This window comes from Platichthys flesus, chromosome 18 (genome assembly GCF_949316205.1).
Source record: "Platichthys flesus chromosome 18, fPlaFle2.1, whole genome shotgun sequence".
In the NCBI taxonomy this organism is placed as follows: Eukaryota; Metazoa; Chordata; class Actinopteri; order Pleuronectiformes; family Pleuronectidae; genus Platichthys; species Platichthys flesus.
In genome coordinates, this window is record NC_084962.1 from 10,005,574 (window position 1) to 10,026,902 (window position 21,329).

The 21,329-nt window shown below is 42.6% G+C and overlaps 1 protein-coding gene across 1 annotated transcript; it reads left to right on the forward strand.

Moving 5' to 3' along the window:
- Positions 1 to 1,253: 1,253 nt before the first annotated feature.
- tmem200a (transmembrane protein 200A) lies at positions 1,254 to 20,779 on the forward strand. The gene is made up of 5 exons (XM_062410678.1): positions 1,254 to 1,916; positions 15,253 to 15,390; positions 15,584 to 15,846; positions 16,512 to 16,675; positions 17,427 to 20,779. The coding sequence occupies exons 2-5, from the start codon at positions 15,260 to 15,262 to the stop codon at positions 18,504 to 18,506; spliced, it is 1,638 nt and encodes a 545-aa protein (XP_062266662.1). The 5' UTR covers positions 1,254 to 1,916; positions 15,253 to 15,259; the 3' UTR covers positions 18,507 to 20,779.
- The last annotated feature ends 550 nt before the right edge of the window (positions 20,780 to 21,329 follow it).

Consider the following 21,329-nt stretch of genomic DNA (forward strand, 5'->3'; position numbering starts at 1 on the left):
TTTTCTCCCACACTTTTCTCTCCACATCTCAGTTCTCGCCGTCTTCCTCCTCCTATTCGGTCTCTTTCTCTCTTTCCCCTCGCTGCAGTGTGTTTTCATTTCGATCCTTTATGGAATGTAAATACAGCAAAGCCAATGACCGCCGCTGCAGGGATGGGACTTCAGCATGAATCTCAACCACCTCCTGATCTCTCCAAAGGAGTCAAAGCGTTCATTAGAGTCTGTGCGAATTTTGTTTTGTGTTTTGAGATGCATGCGGACACCCACAGGGCTATTGTTTTTAATTATGTGTGGGGGGTACAGAGGGTGGGTTATAATTAGAGCCAAGGTTGTGGTTGAGGTCAGACATGTCATGGTCAGTTGTGAGGTTGAGAATGTCACCAGAGGAGCGACATGACATCACAACGATGTGTGTCCGAGTGTGTGTTCTGTGTCGACTGTTCTCCTCTGGCCTCAGGGTATTTCATTTCTTACCAGCTTCATCTCAGCCAACTGAACCAGCACTTGACTCACTAACACACACGCATATATACACACACACACACGCATATATACACACACACACACACACGCGCACACGCACACGCACACGCAAACACACACAAACACAAACACACACACATTGCTCAGATTATGTCTAATATTGTCTTAACCTCGTCACAGCATGTGTATTTTCTTTGAATCATGTCCAGCGTGCAATACAGGAAATGACATACTGCCAACATCTGCAACGTTTTTGCTGCCCTCTCTTTCTCTCTCACTCTGTGTGTGTGTGTGTGTGTGTGTGTGTGTGTGTGTGTGTGTGTGTGTGTGTGTGTGTGTGCCTCCAACCTGTGGGAATATATGAAAACACAAAGAGTAACTCTCAGGCCAACACTGCAGCTATTAGACAATTATAGCTGAACACACTTTTCCATCGTGGTTTTGTTGCTGCAGGAATGTTGCATTTGCACAACTTGTGTGTTTTTTCAAAATCCATGCTTCTTATTGCTCCCATAGAAATGCACTGAACATGACACGCTGATCCGTGTGTCTCCTCTCCACGCTGTGCATCATCATTTAGGCATCTCCTTTGCGCCCTACACATCCAAGAAAGAAAGCGTGGCACAGTGCCTTGTTTCCCAACATTAACACGCACACACACAAATACATCTCTCTCTCACACACGCACACGCAAACACACACGCCCGCAGGCACACGCACGCACTCGGAGAGCTTCGCACATTCCCACAAGCGCAGAAGAAGCGCTTTGGAGGAATTGGATGGAGCCGCCGCGTCTTCTCTCCGGCTCACAGGAGGAGAAACACGCTTTTCTCGCTGGTGTACAGTACTCAACCGTTTGTTCTTAAAATACAACATCCTTTTTAACCTTTTATTTTTCCTCTTTTCTACGCGAAACCAAGTTTTCGGACGGGAAAAACCCGGGGAAACGGAGAGTTTTACGCATTGAGCGGAACCAGGAACGAGCGTCTTTTTTGTTCTTCAGTCGAATACAGGATATTTCTCATCTCGAGGATTACAAGCTGTGCATTACCACTTTAAATAGGCGGGATGCGTTAAAGGATTTCCCCCTCTATCGTAATTAGGAGGCTGTTTCACCCGCTTCTTTGTCCTGAGCGCACAGACTCTGCGTATTGGCGTAAAACGGTCTCCGCGCAAAAAGAGAAGGATCTCGGATTTGAATTTGACCCAGACAAACTGTACCGATGCCAACACAGAGTCTCCACCAGAGACCTTGGATGTAGTCAAGAACTGAGCTGCTGCATGTCTCCTGTCATCCTCATTTCCCCCCCGGTATGGCGATTTACTGGAAGTAGTCTTCAAAGTAGGAGGATGGCTTCTTACTCTCCCCCAGGTTACAGCCTGATCCCCCTCCATGCTTAATGGCACAGTGACAGTCCGACGCTTTTGTGAAGGTAAGAGCTGAGCTGTGTTTGACCTCCAACTCTTAAACACTCACTCATCGTGACACATGCCAAGTTGACAGCTCCTCACTCCATCCTTTTTACCTCCATCCATATTTAATCAGGATTTCATCCATATTTGATGAACAGGAGAGTTTAACCGCAATTAACAGCCTCTGATAGACTTACAGTCTTTTAGTGACTATTTGTCCTCTTTCTACTGTCAGTTTGTTGGACAGAATAATGTTTAATAGTTGGGACAGTTCAATATTGGCTGTTTTGTTTATGAATCCCATGATCCCTTCATCGTGCCAAGCTTGAAATGATCCCTCCTCCATGTCAGGAAGCTATCTTTTTATCATTACTTAATCTAATAAGGCATGGTGCCAATATTTGCTCCATCTTCAACGGGTCAAAGGTCATCATTACAGGGTGAACTGTCATGTTCAGTATAACATCACGTAGTGTATTATTGGGTAATAATACAAGGTGAGTAAAGGTCATTGCAAGTCTGTATTGTTTACTAACGTTTTTTAATTTGGTCATCTAAAAAAAACACAGAAACCTTGCACCCTGAGTATGTTTTATCATATTTTCAGTAGGAGGTAAAATGGAGTCCAGCAGTGAGGAGGATTTTGTGTTCCTCTACTTCTTGAAAAAGGAAAACATTGGGTCCATCCCATTCTAAGGAGAATTCCATGTTCTGATCCAGGAGGTGGGAAGTGATCAGGATTTCAGGATGTTAGTAGTTCTGTTTTGATATGCCACCAACACTGAGACAGCTGATTAAACAGAAGAAAAACAGATTTCTCAGATCCAATTGATCCTGAACATCTCAAGCAACTCTCTGGAGACGACTTTGACGGATGAGAAAATCGCAGCAAATTGAACCTGATACTTTCGGAGTAGGAGTGCAAACAGTTTCTGATAATTACTATGGAGTTGGTGTGCAAGGATCTTAACTCTTAATGTAGGATGTGTTGTTATAACATATCATCAGCTCCTTCCTGCCTTGTTAAATAGTAGTTGTATTGATTGATTTCTCAATTGTGCGAAGCCTCCGATGAACACTCCTTCATGCCGGCATCTCATAATTAATGTAAGAAATCATGGTGTCAATATCCTGCCTCATATATAGGATCATCATTAAAGGGGGAACTGTCACTTTCAGTCATCATAACCCTCTCACACGTGTATTATTTAGTATAATAATCAGCTGTGGACTCTATTATCGATGCAAAGGTTAAGCTAGTGGGAACGAAATGTCTCGTTGGTTCTGTATTTGCTCTTAGTGTCCATCAGCCCATATCTGGATCGTGATTGGCTTCCAGAGGGGATTTCACAACCTGCTCTTTTAACACAGCTTAAAACAGCTTTCTAGTAACAAATTCCGCACAGCGAAGGTCACACATCAAAGTAAAAGACACAAGGAGCTAAACACATTTTTCAGAGAAGGAGGACTTAACCACAAGGATGCTCTGCTGCTGGTTTCATTGTGCGTGGTGTGACTGACCTCATGGTGGTTAATTAGGAGGAGCACTCACCTTGAGAGCTGTTGAAAAGACCTGTGGAGCCAAATGGTGGATAGTGAGACATTTTTTTACTGCACAGAAATGCATCCAAGTATTATACGAAGATCATTAAGACGCCGTTTGACTTTTAGATTAACCCTCCCTCACAGATATCACGCTATCTGGATGATCCTGTTTAAATGCCCCCACTGGCAGGGGAGCAGCTGCTTCACTTTGCCACTTTAAAAAACCCCTGTTGAGAAATGAGCAAGACTCCATATGAGGAAAAATACTCCAGTTGATCTGATTCATGACACTTGTTTGCAGCCAAATTAAATAAGGACTGTTATCTTAATTAATTCATAAAATGGGGACAGGGGGCATTTAGAATCAAGTCATGGAACCCATAAAGGTCCCACGTCTCCAGTTTGGACACCACTGCTGCAGATCAGGGGGGGAGGGGGGGCCTCATGATGAGTGTGGGTGACTAACTGACAATTGAGACTGTGAGGAAGACAGAATGAGTCATTTTGCTCAAATCAACAGGAGGCGAACTACGGTACATCAACACACAAACGCACACACACCCGCGCCTGCTCGTGTTGGGCTGGAGCGTCCGATGATTCAATTCCAAACCTAAATTCAATTCAGCAATTTGATTTTATCTATCAGAAGCAGGTGATGATGGTGAGTGAAGGATGCAAGGTTTTTTTATAAAAGCAGTTCACATCATCACAATCGTGTGGAAATAGACCAACAAGATGGTGAAGAGGCTGCTGCTCGAGTGCTCGCATCAATCAGGAAGTGTGCTGCAGAAAGGTCAGCGGGAAACACAAAGTGACATATTCTCCAGACAGATGACTCACCCTTGACCGCGAGTCTGTAGGAGTAAAGCAATGCACACCAACACACCTTCACTATTAGGCCCATTTCCCAAAGGAACTTCACATAAAATGAACATGACACAATTTTTATCCCATCAGCCATGTGGTTGTCTGTGTTTTGGGGTTTACAGCTCACCAGGGAAGCAGAGACTTCAGTTGGGATTTTTCTCAACTTGACTCGATTTCCATAGAATACAAGATTCTCATTTTGAACTGATTCAACCCGGGAAGACGTAATAACAACTGCACAGGACTATGTGGGTGTGTACACACATGTAACTAGATAAAGATGGATGACGCTTCTCCCCACTTCCTGATCCTGGAGTTTCACCACTTTTATAGCATAAGAAACTATATCAATTACCCAAAATGACAGAACAAAATTATTTTACCTGCACTCTGACTTCTTAGTTTGGTTCCTATCCAATCCCAGTGCATGGAAGAGGATGGATTTATACTGTCAGCCACGAGGGGGCCATACATTGATTTTATACACTTTCCTGTTAGCTCTGTTGCACTTGTTGAGAAGAGATTTTGACTTTTATTCTTTATGGACACATGGAGTTTGTTGACTTCCTGTAACCGACCTCCAGACTGAAAGGAAGCCTAATGTTGCTTTCAAGTCATATCAAACCTATTGTAATTGCCAGTTTATAATAGTTAAATCATGTTGGAGTCAACGACCCCAGACCCCTCTCTCCCTTCACACTCCTGCCACTGCGCTCTCCCTCAAGACGTGTGCATCATGGGCAGACCCATACCAACGCACCAACACATCAATTCCTTTTTCTTGTCAGCATGGCACACAACCTGAATGCACATGGAGTGAAAAGCCTTTCTTTTACACAAAAAAGTTGCTTGTTTTTAGATTGTGCCTGAAAGCTTGCGAACACCATCGATGAAGCCAGAAATAGCAGATGTCCCGCAGTTTCTAGGAAATCTCTCCCCGGTGTGTGTGGCCTCCTCCTGGGCGGGTATATAGACAAACATATTGGTGAGGGATCTTAAAGGAGCAGGTTTACTTATAGTATATCTTGGTGTGATGTTCAGCTGAGATTCACCATTGTAGGGACTTTACTAAAAGATCCACCGGTGTAAAATCAAAGAGAATCTAATGCTTGTGGGGCTGGAGACAGCGCTTGCAAACTGTTGATTCATTCAAAGTGCAAGAAAACGAAATATGTCAATAGGTTCTCTGGCTCCACTTACAGTATATCTGTAATTGGTGTTGCCTTTCACTATACTCTTTCACTGCTGAAAGCCTGCTGATTGGGTCGCTTGTTCAGTAGACGCATCATTTTCTGTGAAACGTTTTTTTTTTTTTTTCCATCTGTGAAACTAGTAGACCGTCAAAGGGAGATATATCTGTTTTTAATGATATAACCTTCACGGCCATCATACTTCAAATGTAACATTGTTTCATGTAGACACCTGTAGTTTCTTACCAACTTGCGAGGTTTTGCCACAATGATATCCACCATCATTTAACTGTCTTTGTTGCGTCCTATGATCGTCTTGCTTTAACTATTGGCTACATCGCCCCCCGTGTTTTCCAGCGGTACTGCAATATTTTTTCTGTTTCTTCCATATCCATAAGCCTTTAGAAGATGCGCATAAATATAGACAAAACAAATGCAGAATATGGACAGAAGGCTCTGTTTGTTTCTGTTAACAAATCTAAAGTTAAGCATAAATGAGCCTTTACATCGACCATTGACTAGGCTGCTATTTTGACTCTGGTACAAACTCTGCATTGGGCTTAGGCCAAACTAGTCATACCACCGGGTCTGTGTCCAGATGGAGCAGCCAGCCCCTGTTGTCCAATGAAATGACATCATAAACAAGTTGACCTTCTTCATTTCTACCATCCATCCTTTACGAAGTTAATGCTGCATAATCAACTGGAAAACCTGAACGCATCTGTGTGCCTGTGCATATTAGCTTTCAACTTACGGTTGGGTGACCTGCGGCTCAAAAAGTACAAACGCTTGTGCACAGTTTTTAGTTTGGTGTATTAATAAGTTAAGGACACTGGTTTCCAAAATAGGAAGTTAAAGGGACAAACGTATCCTCTTTTGTTTTGTCTTGTTACCATGATCTTTCATTTAACAATAACAAGAATTCAGCTGGAGCCCTGCGCCAAACAAAATAGAACTATGAATTTAACTTGGGGGGGGGGGGGGGGTGGTTGGCCGCTTCAACTGTTCTCAACTTTCTTCAGGGCAACAGCAGTGTCACATGTCACAAAGAATGCAGGGAAAAGGGGAATGAAACCAGGAAGATCAAATATCTCACACAAGGCCGACATCAAAGTAAGCGACATGGAGGAGGGATTTTGGGGACAGCAGGGTGATGGAGATTTCAGGGTGATAGAGATTGCCTTGTTTGAACAAGCAGCTGAGGGGGTGTTGCTCCACAGCTGACTCCGACCTCTGCCCCTCCTGGAAAAGCCGACACGGAATTCCACATCGGGGAATCAACAAAGTGAACGGATGAAACGTGTGGCCGGGAGAAAGATATCTCTCTTCCGAGGGGCACATCACGCTTTGTAATCCATTTCACAGCTCGGTGTCATATGTTTGTTTCAACCCGTTATCACAGCTCCTGTTTATTGGAGCTTCCTGAGAGCAGTTTGTGAGGCAGTTTTTTTATTCGGCCTGTATTTAGCTGACACCGAAAAAACTGTTTTCATACATACTTTATCATTGTGCAGAAATCTGGTTGCAGCAGTGTCTGTTTTGAATACTCATCTGTCAGAGGATTTATTAAAGCTTTTTGGACGTTCAGCACTTGACACTCTGCTGCCAAAAAGCATCACATCTGTGAGCAATAACGCAGGAATGCAGAAAGCAAACATGGACACTGTGAAAAGGAGAATGTGACCTTCTTCCATTACAGGCTGATGGAAGTCACTAGCTATAAGAGGATTTGTGTTTCTGACTGTAACTGCATTTCCTCCCATCAGCCATTTGGTGAAGTGATTATCTCCTGATTAGTGTAATATGAACATAGTTTACTAGTGAACATAGTGAACATATTATCCAACACAATACGATAAACAAAAACAATATATATTTCAAAATAATAGAAAAATTATGCACAAATTCTCTGCTAAATTATGCTATACTGTCATTACATATTTTATATTATATCAACTTATTTATATATATATATATATATATGTGAATCGGAGCAGCGGGGGCGGTATTGCGTTCGCTTTACCGCACCGTTGTAACGAAAAGAGAGCTGAACCGCAAGGCAAAGCTCTCGATCTACCGGTCGATCTTCGTTCCTATCCTCCCCTATGGTCATGAGGGCTGGGTGATGACCGAAAGGACGAGATCGCGGGTACAAGCGGCCGAGATGAGTTTTCTCAGAAGGGTGGCTGGCGTCTCCCTTAGGGATAGGGTGAGAAGCTCAGTCATCCGTGAGGAACTCGGATTAGAGCCGCTGCTCCTTTACTTAGAAAGGAGTCAGCTGAGGTGGTTCGGGCATCTGGTAAGGATGCCCACTGGGCGCCTCCCTTGGGAGGTTTTCCAGGCACGTCCAGTGGGGAGGAGACCTCGGGGAAGACCCAGGACTAGGTGGAGAGATTATATCTCAACACTGGCCTGGGAACGCCTCGGGATCCCCCCCGTCAGAGCTGGTCAATGTGGCCCGGGAAAGGGAAGTCTTGGGCCCCCTGCTTGAGCTGCTCCCCCCGCGACCCGACCCCGGATAAGCGGATGACGATGAGAGATGAGAGAGAGATGTGTACATTTATATTCACACTTTCAAACTACACTATTTATTGTATTATACCAGATATAGTTTATAAAAATGTTTGTACTAGACCATATGTACTATACAATATAAATTATACTTTTCTATACTGCATTATTCTATATATATATGTATTACACCATACATTATACCACACCATATTCTACACATTTGTATTATTGTACTTCAAAGTGTAGTATAGAATAGTATATATGGTATATTGTGCAGTACTAGTATATATAGTCTTTATTATTCAATACTAAAGTATACTATCCTACACTATACTATATATACTTTGCTATACCATATACACTTCTACAATACACTACACTACACATTAGAAATATAATGTATCACAGTACAGTATTGTACAGTAAGATAGTGTAATAGTTCAGGTATGTTTTTAGATTTTAATTAATTCATTTTAAATTTTCAACGCAGGAAAATAAACATAAAACATAAACTCTATTTTCTTGTTATGAGAGTGTTCTCCACCAGTTTGTACTGTGTGAGTAATATTGTGCTTGACTTTGGCCTGGGTGTACTTTAAAATGAAGTAGTTGCGTCTGACATTAACACTTGACACTGTCTTTATGTCGTTTTTTAAAGTTTAAAATGGTGTCAGGAGCAGGTTGAACAAAATATGAATATATTGTTCACTTTATTTCTGTCCTTAACACCTTTAGATAGTCCACCGTTTCTGACTGAGACAGAAATAGGTCTTGTTCTGAGGGCAGTCTTACGTGTTTCCATGATATAATGACAGGTGACCTTCACTGCAGCAGCGGGGGTTTTGTCTGTCTCGCTAAAACCCAGCTGCGCCATTGATACTTCACATTTATTAGAGCAATTTGGTTTCAGTCAACCTTACCAGAGCAGTTAATGCCTCAGAAACAAAAGCATATGACCCACTATAACGATAATGGGAACATATAGTAATGGATGCCAGTTTTTCTTTCTCCACCAAGCTCCATTTTTATCTTCCTGCTCATTCCTCTCATTTCATCTCTCCGTACTGCTTTCCCTCCTCCATCTGCGTCCATATTATATGTTTTCCTCTATGAGGCATTCACTCACAGCTCATTCGAGTGGGTAATTTGAGACAAAACTTTTTTTTTCATCAACGTGTTTCCAGAATCAAAAAAAAGTCTCTGGAGTTTCTGACATGTAGATAAAGGGTGCTCCGTCTTTTACTCGTTCCCCTCCAGATCTGTCCCAACTTTATCTCCACCTTCCTCACTTCTTTTCTCTTCCTGTACCACATGCTTTGTTCTCTTCCATGCTCTCAGTGCTTTGCTCTCTATCGTGTGACTGCCGAACTGCAGAGCTTTAGAGCAAATCACACAAACAAGCAGTAATTAACACCCTGAAAGCAATGCTAATGTGTACATGTGTGCAGAGTGCAGATTATGCCTTTTTCACCCTTTTGCAAGCACCTTAAATGTACAAGTCTTTGTTGCTTGTCTTTATCCTGGATGTCCAAGTTCCAACCATCTCCTCCAATCATGACACAGGGATTTTTTTTGCTCAATATCTGCACAATTGAAATAAAGGCTCACAGTGATCCATGGAAAGGCCCCACTCCCCCCTTTGTTGACAGGATACAGTAACGTTGACTGTACTTGTCATTCCGGTGCACACATCTGTTAGTTGCTATAGAAACCTGTCACCTAGCAGCAGCACATGTAGTTGCTATAGGGACAATACATCATGTGACGTCTCCTATAGATTAGGTTTTTATCATACGACCAAATGCATTCCCTTGCACAGAGACGCAGAGGATTCTCACCAAGGAAGCGTTGTGGCTCAGAATGTGTAATATCTGCCAGTGGGAATGTTTCTGTGCGTGTTACTCATGGAAGAGTAAATGATGAAATGTCTCCAGTGACCGAGTGAATCTGCTCGCTGAAGGTTGAGGTGTCTCAAATTGTTTGAATACTTTTCCTGCCACACTTTTTGAGCATGCACAGAAAAACACCGGAAGCAGTTTAGTCTCTATAAATGATCCCTTGCAGGCTACTTCATTATTCATTTTACTTTTGTTTAGAAAAAATGTTAATCAAGGCAGTTAAATGGGAAATGGAGCAGTGGATTTCTTATTATTTTTAAGTGTTATCTGAAGAGAAGTAAAAAAGAAAAAAAAAAACGAATATTATATTCATACGATATATTCATACGTATATGATTTTCATGGGTTAGTTCCAACCAAACTAGACAATGTTGTGGCAGAAAACAGAACATATTCACACTAATTTCTTCACGACTGGGTTAGGATTTCCTTTTGTATATTCAACATGCAAAAACAATGTTTGTATACCATGCTGTGATTTATCCGTCTGTACATGTTTATATATAGGTTTTATTTACTTTAACATTTTATTTACTTATTTTATGCGATGGAGTAGTAAAGGGCAACAAATCTGAGATTTCGAGAATAAAGTCTGAATATAACCAGAATAAAGTTGTAATGTCAATTCTTCTGTCATTTTAAAGAGAAATATCAGAGGATCCACCTGTTACCATTTAAATGATTAACGCAGAGAATCTTACCTCCTATTCATCCGCATTTCTTACATTTCCATTGATTTCCCTGAGGAACAATTTATGAATCATGATGAATACAAAATCTATCATTTTTAGAGGACTAATATCCATTAGCGTGTGCAATTTGGTGCAGCTTGATTGAATTTAAGGGGACCGTTTGGCCTTGGAGGTGGAGGGTACTCTTCTGAGAGCCATTCTGGTTTTACCACTACTTTTAGGATTTATGCCTTTTTAAGGGCAGTTAGCCTGTCAGGACATATTCCGATCAACCTTCTTGTTGTGGGGATAAAATTGAATCTTGAATCTCTTAAAACCAGTGCTGGAATTTAACCTCGTCATCTCATGCGGTCACTGCACAACCCCGGACTTTCTGTGCCACAGTCGTGTTAACTGGTTCCTCATTAGCCTGCTGGTGTGCCTGTTAGGACAGTGTTTCGTTAGCTCCGCTCCAATTGTTTCTTACAGCAGCCTTGTTAAAACTGAAGATGCACCCGGCTCGGTCCTGTCCTCACCTCACTCTTCTCTCCTCTAATTTCAAGCCTCTCTCTCCTCTTCCCATCCGCTCATCGAACCCACTTTGTCTCATCAAAACAGCTGTCATCCTCTTTTTGTGCACAGCTTTTGAAACGGGTTCTCAGTTTATGGTTATGACTCAGAGTCGCTCCCAGGTACATCGGCTGTTGGAAACACAGTGTGCGCCTGTACATCTTTCTTTAAAGCCCCCCCCGTCACCTCTTCTCCGGTCCTCCCGAGCCGTCCTTTTTCTCTCCTTTCAGTAAACAGAGGAAATACCGCCCCCCCCCCCCCCCCCCCCCCCCCCCCACACGCTCTTGCCACACTGTGTGGGTTCCCGTTTGACGCACGCTAGAAGAGAATAAAAAAGAGGCAGACGGAGGGAGAGCAGAAAAAAACAAATGAGAGAACCGGCTTGTTGTATTTGTCCTTGTGTTATTCACCATCTGTGGTAAAGCAACTTCCTACAGCAGCAACACCCATAAGATGACTGACATGAACAAGACAAATGTGAGACGGAGACAAGAAAGCAAGAAGGAGAGAACATCTGGTCTCACGTGTGATTCCCACTTAGTTAAGCTAACTACCCCTAGTTATCCTGGTCTGATATAGATTTTTTTTTTTTTTTACATTCATAGCTTTGAGACATGTAGACTAAAGAAAGGAAGGGAGCGAAGGAGGAGGAGAGTGACCAAATAGAGGAAAATTATAATTAGAGACAGATTAAAAATAGATCCAAGGGGACATTGGGTGGAGGAGGAGAAAGACAAACAGAGAGAGAGGCGAGAGGGTGAAGCTTGGGGAGGAGAAAAGGAAGTGGAGGAAGGGGGGGGGGTGAATTATTCAGGGTCACAACCAGAATGCATTATCAGATAGAGTGAGAATGGGAGAGAGAGGGGGGGAGGGACATGTAAGGGAGATGTGGAAATTAATAAATAGTCAAGCGAAGGTCATGGGTGTGTTCTCATTTCCATGCTTAATCCGCTTCAGCATTTTATGCGTATTGACTTACACTGTGCAGAAAAGATGGAACTAATTAATATTTTTTTTATTAAAGATAATGCATTTCAGACACTTTCAAACTACAAACAGTGCATCACAACAACCCCTGTGGCTTTGTACAGTAGAATCTAAACCGTAGAATGTCGATAAAGAGTGAAGACCCATCTTCTCTTCCTTCCACTAGAAATTAACCCTAAATATCCTGCGCTGCTCCCTCCGTCAAAGATGGAGTCAGTGCAGTAGCGATAATTGGATGGAGCTGCAGGAACAAGGTCCCACCCACTCAACCAATCACGAGTCACGATCAGCTGTCAATCATTACATTTCGCCAGATTTCTAAAGCACATTGATTGGGCCGTAAGCTCACCTCATTTACCAATCATATTCAAACTAAAAGTAATTTCTCTCAGTTACATAAATATCAGATTCCAATTGATATTAATGAGTCACAATTATTTTCTAATTAATAATGATGCGTCACAGTCCTATTTGAACTTAAGGCTACCAACATGTGACACAAACGATGTAACAGCCAAAGGTAAGGCAGGAGTTCCAACGTGGCACACAACAAACAATGTTAATGAACCTGTAGCAATGAAGATAGGGGAGAGCGGGGTAATGTGGGAGATCGGGTAATGAGAGTCACCCCCTGTATCTAGGCAACGGAACACATTTGTGGTATTTGACCATTATGTTTTCAAGCCCCTCCCATTCCCCCCTTGCCATGAAGGAGAAGTTAGTGCTGTGATGTGTTTTTTACATGTAAAAGCAAATTTTCTTGCTTTGAACTTAATCAACTGTTGTGTCAAAACAAATTGAATCAGGTAGAAAAACTTATATCATACATGTTGTTGAACTTCCAACATATAAAACCATGTGATTGATGCTAGCTGAAGATTAGCCTGAATTGCTAAGAGATGTTGTTTTTTCTAAAGCGGTGGCTGTGGACCATGAAGCACAAGTTAAGTTTAGTCTTAAACATATTCTAGTGTTATATTTCATTATATATGTTTTATTTTTAATGTCATAAACATTGTAAAAAAGCCATCATGCCAAGAAACTATACACCAGGAAGACAACCTGGGGCCAAACACCCCTCGCAGAGATGGAGAGTGCAGCCGCTGAGGTCATGCAAGGAAAGAAGTCCTTAAGAAAAGATGGAAGGGATAGAAATATTGACAAGACAACCCTCAAAAGATTCATGAAGAAAAATCAGAAAGGGAAAGTAAAATCAGTAGCCTGGGGTGCAGTAGCTGCGGTAAAGAGAATATTCACAGATGAGATAGAGGAGGAGCTTACCAAACACTTCAACAACCAGCTGACCAGTTCCATGGCCTTGCTCCAGTTAAGTGGCGTGAACTGGCATTTGAATACGCAAAGAAAAACAATATCCCTGTCCCGGCCAATTGGACAGAGAAACAATGTGCAGGTAAGCTAGGGTGTGCAAGAGATCACATGAATCATAATAATCATAAATGTGCTTAATTGACCAATCCCCACTTAGTTTTGGAAGGTGTGGTTGTCAATCTAGCTGTCGGGATTTGAACTATTACAACATGTGTTGTTATGGTAGTTTTAAAGTGGAAAAAGTGGGACACAAGACCACTTTTTTAAAAACAATCATATTTTCACTGCCCTTTGTCCTGAAGACATTATGATCATTTCCATTACTAGAAAACATTCTGAATTAATGGTAAATGTGTACATTTTACTGATATATCATTTTAGCTCACCTAGAGGGGAGCAAATGTAAAAAATGTCCCACATTACCCCACTCTCCCCTACTTATATTTCCATTCCCATTCAGTACCTTCATTATTCAACGTCTATTTAATCCTCTTGTGCTTCACAGAATAATGCTCATGTGAGCCTAGATTAACAGGCATTTAAAAACAAATGAAGGCTGCTAAAATAAGCCTGTGTTTGTTTTTAAGTCTTTAACTCTTAATTGTATCAACTATTAATAGACATCGGAGCAGCTGGCGAGTAGAAAGACTAGGATTCATTCGAACATGATCATTTGCAGCTTTCTCCACTTTTCCACGTTTCCGTTTCTTTTCACCAGCAACAATAGGGTGACAATAAAAATGCAAACACAATCCGGAGCGGCATGTCGAGTTCCGAGCTCTCTGATCCTCCCGCTTCTTTAACGGCAGAGTTTCTCTCCCATGCACACAGGAAGAGCAGTAAACAAACATCCTGCAAAAAATAAATACAAGTACGCACACACCCACCCACCCCTGTCCGTGTTGACTCCAAGGCTGACAGTCATCAGCTTAACATCAAGAGTAAACAGATAGGATCGGTGTACTGGGTGTGTTCTCCTTTGGATGCTCACTTCTGTGTCACTGCTTGACTGTGAATAGAATTCCTCTTACTTTGAAAGACGGCTAAAGTCTTGACGCACTTTCCATGTAAACTTGTGTCAAAAATATCCAAAGAATACAAATATAAGCAGGAAAGACGACAAATGGAGCTGCGATTCTTGGAACTGGTTCAACCTCCATGGTTGTGGGGGAGTGTTGGTCACCTCCTATATACAGAGCATCTGGCAGACTTTGGCTATATGCTGAAATGCATATGTGCCTCCCTTGTTATTAAATATTCTCACTGCTTTTGTTTTTTCTTCGTATTAATGCGTGTCGATATTTATGTCTCTTTCTAAAAAAATTTTTCTTTTGTTCTTTTATTAAAGTTCAGTGATTAGGATCTAGGTGAAAGGGATCTACTGGCAGAAACTGAATATGAAATAATCCTAGTGATGTTTTCACTATTGTGTGATAGTCTTAATTGTACAAATTGGTGTTTTCTTTACCTTAAAATGGTCCCTTTATATTTAAGTACTTTATATTTACATCAACTAAACACCTTTTGAGTTTTTATGACAACTGAAGGCTACCACAGTTGGGGTGAGGGGTATTTATCTGCAACATGCAACTTTACCTCGAGCTGTCATTAAACCTTAAACACTGAACCTTTAATTTGCATAGTTTTATAAGATTAGAAATCATCAGCTCCAAGCGGTCACTTGATGATGCATGGCATAAACACGCCTTCACAACAGATGCTGGACGTACAGTACTTGTTATTTTAAACTCGTGACTAATGTGTGTGTACATTGTGAACCTGCAGGTTAAGCATGACTGCGGCAGCCGGTGTGCTAACAGGCTTGGCCAAGCTAAAACGCCAGGACTCTGCCCGCTCTCAGCTTCGACCCGGACAGCCTACATCCCCCGGTGTGGGGAACCCCGTCCCAGAGACTGCTCCCAGGTGCCTGTCTCAAGCTTATATTCCCAGATTTAATGTTAATGAAAAAAGGTTGTCTAAGACCTGTGATTGCAGATTAACTTAAAAGAGAATTGGGGACATTATTTTGGGCCAGTTGTTACAGTTGACAGGTTTTACACTATATGTCACTAAATTTAAGTCTCCATGGTGTTTTCTTTCACTTCTATCCATTCAGAAAAAGAAAACGACGCACCGATGTTGTGGTGGTACGTGGCCGGCTCCGCCTCTACTCCGCCTCTGGGTTTTTCCTCCTCCTTGGACTGGTCATCTTAGGCATAGGGATCTGCATGGCGACCCTGGGTTACTGGCCGCATGGGGAAACCACCCCCTTGGCCAAATCAGCGACTGGAGAGGGATCGAAGACTGCAGCAGCTGGAGGAGACAAGTCATCTTCCACAGGTGAAGGAGATGGAGCCAAGATGTCCGTCACAGAGAGGGGTGAGGGTTTTTCCAGAAGGAGTCATAATGTGCAAGGGAAGGAAAGAACCATTGGATAATAACCGGCTTCGTACCACATAGTATTAGGGGATAGATCACCGAAAAATTAGAATTCACTAACTCCCCAAATCCCATACAATTGAGGTAACTGGTGACCACTTCAGAGAAAAAAGATAAATGCCTTCATACTGCGTGTGTTTGGTGTCAAGTGTCCGGTAGCCCCGACATTCAAATTTGATTTGAGACGGAATCATTTACATCTCCTTCTCGGAGCCGCGTTCACGTTTGCACAAACAAACCAGAAAAGCATACACATCGCACACAAGCTCTCGCCCAAAGGCTACGTGTCAGCATCGTTATATCTAACTGTACACATTTCTGTTTCCTTTACCCTAGAATGGACCTTTTATATTTAAATACTTTTATATTTACGTCACAAGGGTCTTCTCTACGGAGGCAACCATGTTTTTTAAAGTAAGCCAGACGGGACAAACTAAACACCTTTTGAGTTTTTATGTCAACTGAAGGCTACCACAGGTTCTCTTTCATGTTTGGAAGGTGAGGGAGAGGTGAGGGGTACTCAGCTGCAACATGACGCTTCACCACTAGATGTCTCTAAACCCTACACACTGACCCTTTAATCTCTCTATGTTTTGTTCATGTAGGTACTGCCTCCAAGCAGACAGGGGGGGCTCTGACGAGGTTCCTGGAACAGCATCTTCACTCGGAGCGGATGAAGATGTTCGGGCCTTTCACCATGGGCATCGGGATTTTTATCTTTATTTGTGCTAATGCCATTCTTCATGAAAACAGAGACAGAGAAACAAAGGTACACACACACACACACACACACACACACACACACACACACACACACACACACACACACACACACACACACACACACACACACACACACACACACACACACACACACACACACACACACACACACACACACACACACACACACACACACACACACACACACACACACACACACACACACAAACACAAACACAAATATATCGATGTCTACTTGCACTCATAGACTTCAAATACTAGAACTATGAATGTATCTGTGGGTCATATATTTTTGTCGAAAAAGCCCACATAGGTGATGACAAAAGGACAAACTATAAATGTGATGCCCTCCTTAAATTGCAATGTGAAGCCAGAACTGGATCAAATTTACTGCACTGTAATGTAATGAACCTCACATTTAGCATATTCTCATTTTTGTTCTTCATCCACTCTCTAAAAAAGTGAGGGGCACGCTCACTGCACTCATCCATATTCATCAACTGTTCATAAGATGCAGATCAGATTTCTTCCAACCTCCACCATTGTTTCTGTTCTGTGCTCTCATGCACTCACCTTCCGCTCCTTGATTCAATTTATTCTCCCATCCTCCCTTGCAGGTAATCCATGTGAGAATCAAACAAACTGACAGCAACATAATTGCACAATAATCTCAAACTGTCAAACAACAATTGTATTAGATGGGAAATTAAACACATTGCCAGGCAGTCCGCAGCTTAATGCCACTGCACTAACAATATATTTATATTCTGCTCTAGATCATCCACATGAGAGACATGTACTCCACAGTTATTGACATCCATCGCCTCAGGCAGAAGGAGCAAAAACAACAACACCGCAACAGCGCCTATGCAAGAGAAGGCTTCGGAGTTGATAACGCAGCTCGACGGGCCAGCAACTCCCTCCTGGCGTTCTCCTCTCGGGCTGGAGGAGGCTCTACAGAGGAGGAGGTGCTGTTGGGTGACGAGTTTTACAGACAGAGAGAGCAGGCTAGGTTGGATTGTAGCTTTGCGGGGCTACTAGCGCCGCTCTACAAAGATCGGCCCATCTGTGGGACCGGGCTGGGTCGCTCAGATTCCATGCACCATCAGTGGTCGGTGGACGGAGACGGAGAGAAGGGAGGACACCATGCTCGCTCTATCGTCTCCTCCTCCATCTCTGCTTTTACTCTCCCTGTTATAAAGCTCAACAACTGCGTTATTGATGAGCCAGAGATGGAGGTGATCACTGAGGAGGACAGGGCAGGAGAGAGGAGAGACAGGGAGAGGGCGCAGCCCCTGAGCTCCATGGAGTCCCTGGTGGTCCCCATAGCATCGGTTGCCAAGGCCTCCAAACCGCCGAGTTTACACCGAAGTAACTCGGCCTCCTCCTCATCCCACTGCTCCTCCATGTCCTCGTCCTCCCTCTCCCCGGCTCCCTCCTCTACCTCAGGCTGCTGGCTCTCCCCGGGAGCGGCCAGGAGTGACTTTGGCTCCAACAACTCTCTGCACATGCTCAGCAGCCACTCCAAATCTCTGGACCTGGAGCGCGGGGCGTGCATGCTCAGCGTGCACCCGGAGCAGCGCAAGCACCCCAGCTGGCCCCGCCTGGACCGCAGCAACAGCAGCCGCAGTATCAGCGGCAACCGGAGCAACAGTAAAGGTTACATGCGGCTGGAGGACAGGGAGGAGCAAGGGGAGCGGCTGCTGGACGCGTCACCGGCCGCGCAAGCGAGGCGCGACTACAGCAAGCGCGAGAAGCTGCTGATGATATCGAGGTCGCATAACAATCTGAGCTTTGAACACGAGGAGTTTCACAGCAACACACTGAAGAGAGGCAGCTCTGAGACTCGATTCTGAACTGAAGGTTGAGGACAGTTCGGTCCTGTTCTGTAAATTGCTCTGAAGACAGTGCGAGTGATTGTTTGAGGGCGACCTGACCAGGGTAACAGCTGCACCCTGGAGGGAGGAAACTCAAACGTGGGTTCACAACACTTTTTCTGAGCAGCAGGCTGAGGAACAGTGAGTAATGGACCATTTTGCTCAGTGAAAGGATCAGGACCTGGTCCGGAGGTGCTGTTCTGTAGCCGTCACCGACCTGTGACCTTTGTGGAATATCTCCCTTTAGGGATTAATATAAATAAATCACGTTACACCATCAGTCTGCTTTATACAAGAATAGTTTAAAGAAAGTTTGACACAAAGCTTTAGGATCAATGCCGCTTCAGCATAACAGTCTTTGAAAATTGCTTTTCTTCAAGTGTGACAGACTTTAACTCCAATGGGGAAATCAAGGACATGATGGAAATGTGTGAGCAATTTATCTCAGTGACATACACTCAAACATTTTTATAACACAGTCAATGCCCATAACCAGCAAAAGAGAAGAAGCTCTGAGACAATAAAAATAATTATGAGGATTTGTACCAAAAGCATCTTTGAAAACAAAGCTACAAAGTGCTATTTAGGGTGGTATACAATTAGAATTTCAACTAATCTACAACCATCTGACAACTAAATTAGACCAAGTGACAACTTACTGCCTGGTGCAAACCCTGAGGAAGAACATGTATGAAGTAACAAGGGACTCAAGATATAGATATTAGTGGGGAGGAATATGTTTTCTGGGTGGCTTCTGTATGTTTGTGTTTGTCTGATGATTGTAGTAGATGTAGAAACTGGGCCACACAAACAGCAGTTAAGGCAAAAACAGCACAGATACAAGAGTCAAAGCTGCTAAGCTGCAAAATATAATAACAGAGTCCATGTTAGCCTGAGGTTACAATGAGGCCGCCCCTTTCTCTAGAAATATAGTGTGAACGGTTTTGTATGTCCACTACTGAAAACTATCTTGATTGATTTCACTCAGGATAAGCAGTCTGTTATATATATATATATATATTGGTAACCTTGGTATGAACCAATGTTCAGTATCAGGGAAAACCCTTCTATTTGAAAACGTGTGGACTTGAGTATGACCAGCAGCCTGAGATGATTTATTTTGAACACATTCGCTAAAGCTCAAAGTGATGTGTAGAGCTTGCGCACTTCAAATGAATATTCATGAAAGAAGTTATTTTCTTTATTAAATAAAAAGTCACATTTGTCTCTAGAATAATTGTGAGACAAATATCTGAATAAACTAGAGATTTTCCAATTCCCTTTTTGCCTTCCCGATACTGATTCGGATACCTGGACTTGGCGTATTGATATTGGTAACCAATTGCTATCATTGTTGTACAGCCTACTGTTATTGTTGTTACTGGCATCACTTGTGCAACCCAAGAAAACTGAAATCGCGGTTTTAGTTGTGGGACTCTCCAGTGTGAAATATTGCCAAATCGCCAAATTTTAGCTTGCTCTAGCTAAGGCTAAACAAGCAAAAAAAAACAAACACTTCTATGCTATTCTACTAGCCAGTGGCAGTACAGCACAACTGCTTTGGAGCAACTAGGAATGAGGGATTTCCAGGAAAAGAAATGTAAGTTTCATCTGAACTAAAATACTTGAAAATATGGTATCGGACTAGAGGCTCTACTGGAGGCTTGTCGGAGGTATTATCAGTGTTTTCAGTATTGGAACATCTCCAGTAAAATATCATAGATCTAGGGATAATGGTATAATGTCAGCTGTGCCGTTATTATATAAAATCTGTCCCAGATGACATTTTTACAAACTTTCTTGAGGGGTTTGTTCAATACTCGCAAGATAAAGAAAGTCCCATGATTGAGTTCTGGAATACAGCTTCTGAGCAACATAGTATTAATGTCTCATCAAATTTGACATTACGCTAACACGTATTGAAAAGGTTTATTATTAGTGAAGCCACTTCACTTGTCTTTATTTATGAGCCAATAGATGTTGGTCAATAGCTGTGTTTCAGGTACAGTTTGGTTCGGCAGCTTTTCTACCTTACAATTTTAGAAATTCTACCTTATTAAAGTTCAAAACGTCTCAAACTGCTAATTTTAATTCAATTCACATCCTGTTATTTTGAAATCTATCCTGATGTGTGTGGAGAAAGACAGAGCCACTTTCCAGAGCCATACCACAGAGCTTAACTAACTGGTTCCCTGCAGTTTCTGGGTCAATGTCCCATTTTATCCTTTCTCAAAATAAACTGTATTTTCACTGAAAAATGTTTTGTCCTAATGAGTGCATCTGACCACAGTCCTACACATGGATTCTCACAAGCTCTTCCAATGCCGTTCTCACGGGTTAGTGGAAGGCAACAGCATCTCCTGGGCGCGTGCGCAAACACACAAGCACACAAACACACACACACATATCACCAACACATCCTCTGACCTGACATCTAAACACATCTTCCAAAATTCTCCTCTTCTCTATGTCTCCCGCATAGAAAATTATAAACAAAGGTATGGATGAGTCATCATCAATTATCACATGCTCTGCAGCTCTGTGGGATGACACACACACACACACACACACACACACACACACACACACACACACACACACACACACACACACACACACACACACACACACACACACACACACACACACACACACACACACACACACACACACACACACACACACACACACACACACACACACACGTAAACTGACTTGCATGAGAGCATGAATACATATTACAAGACAAATGCAAATATGGACACACACACACACACAAACACACACACAAACACTCAGACA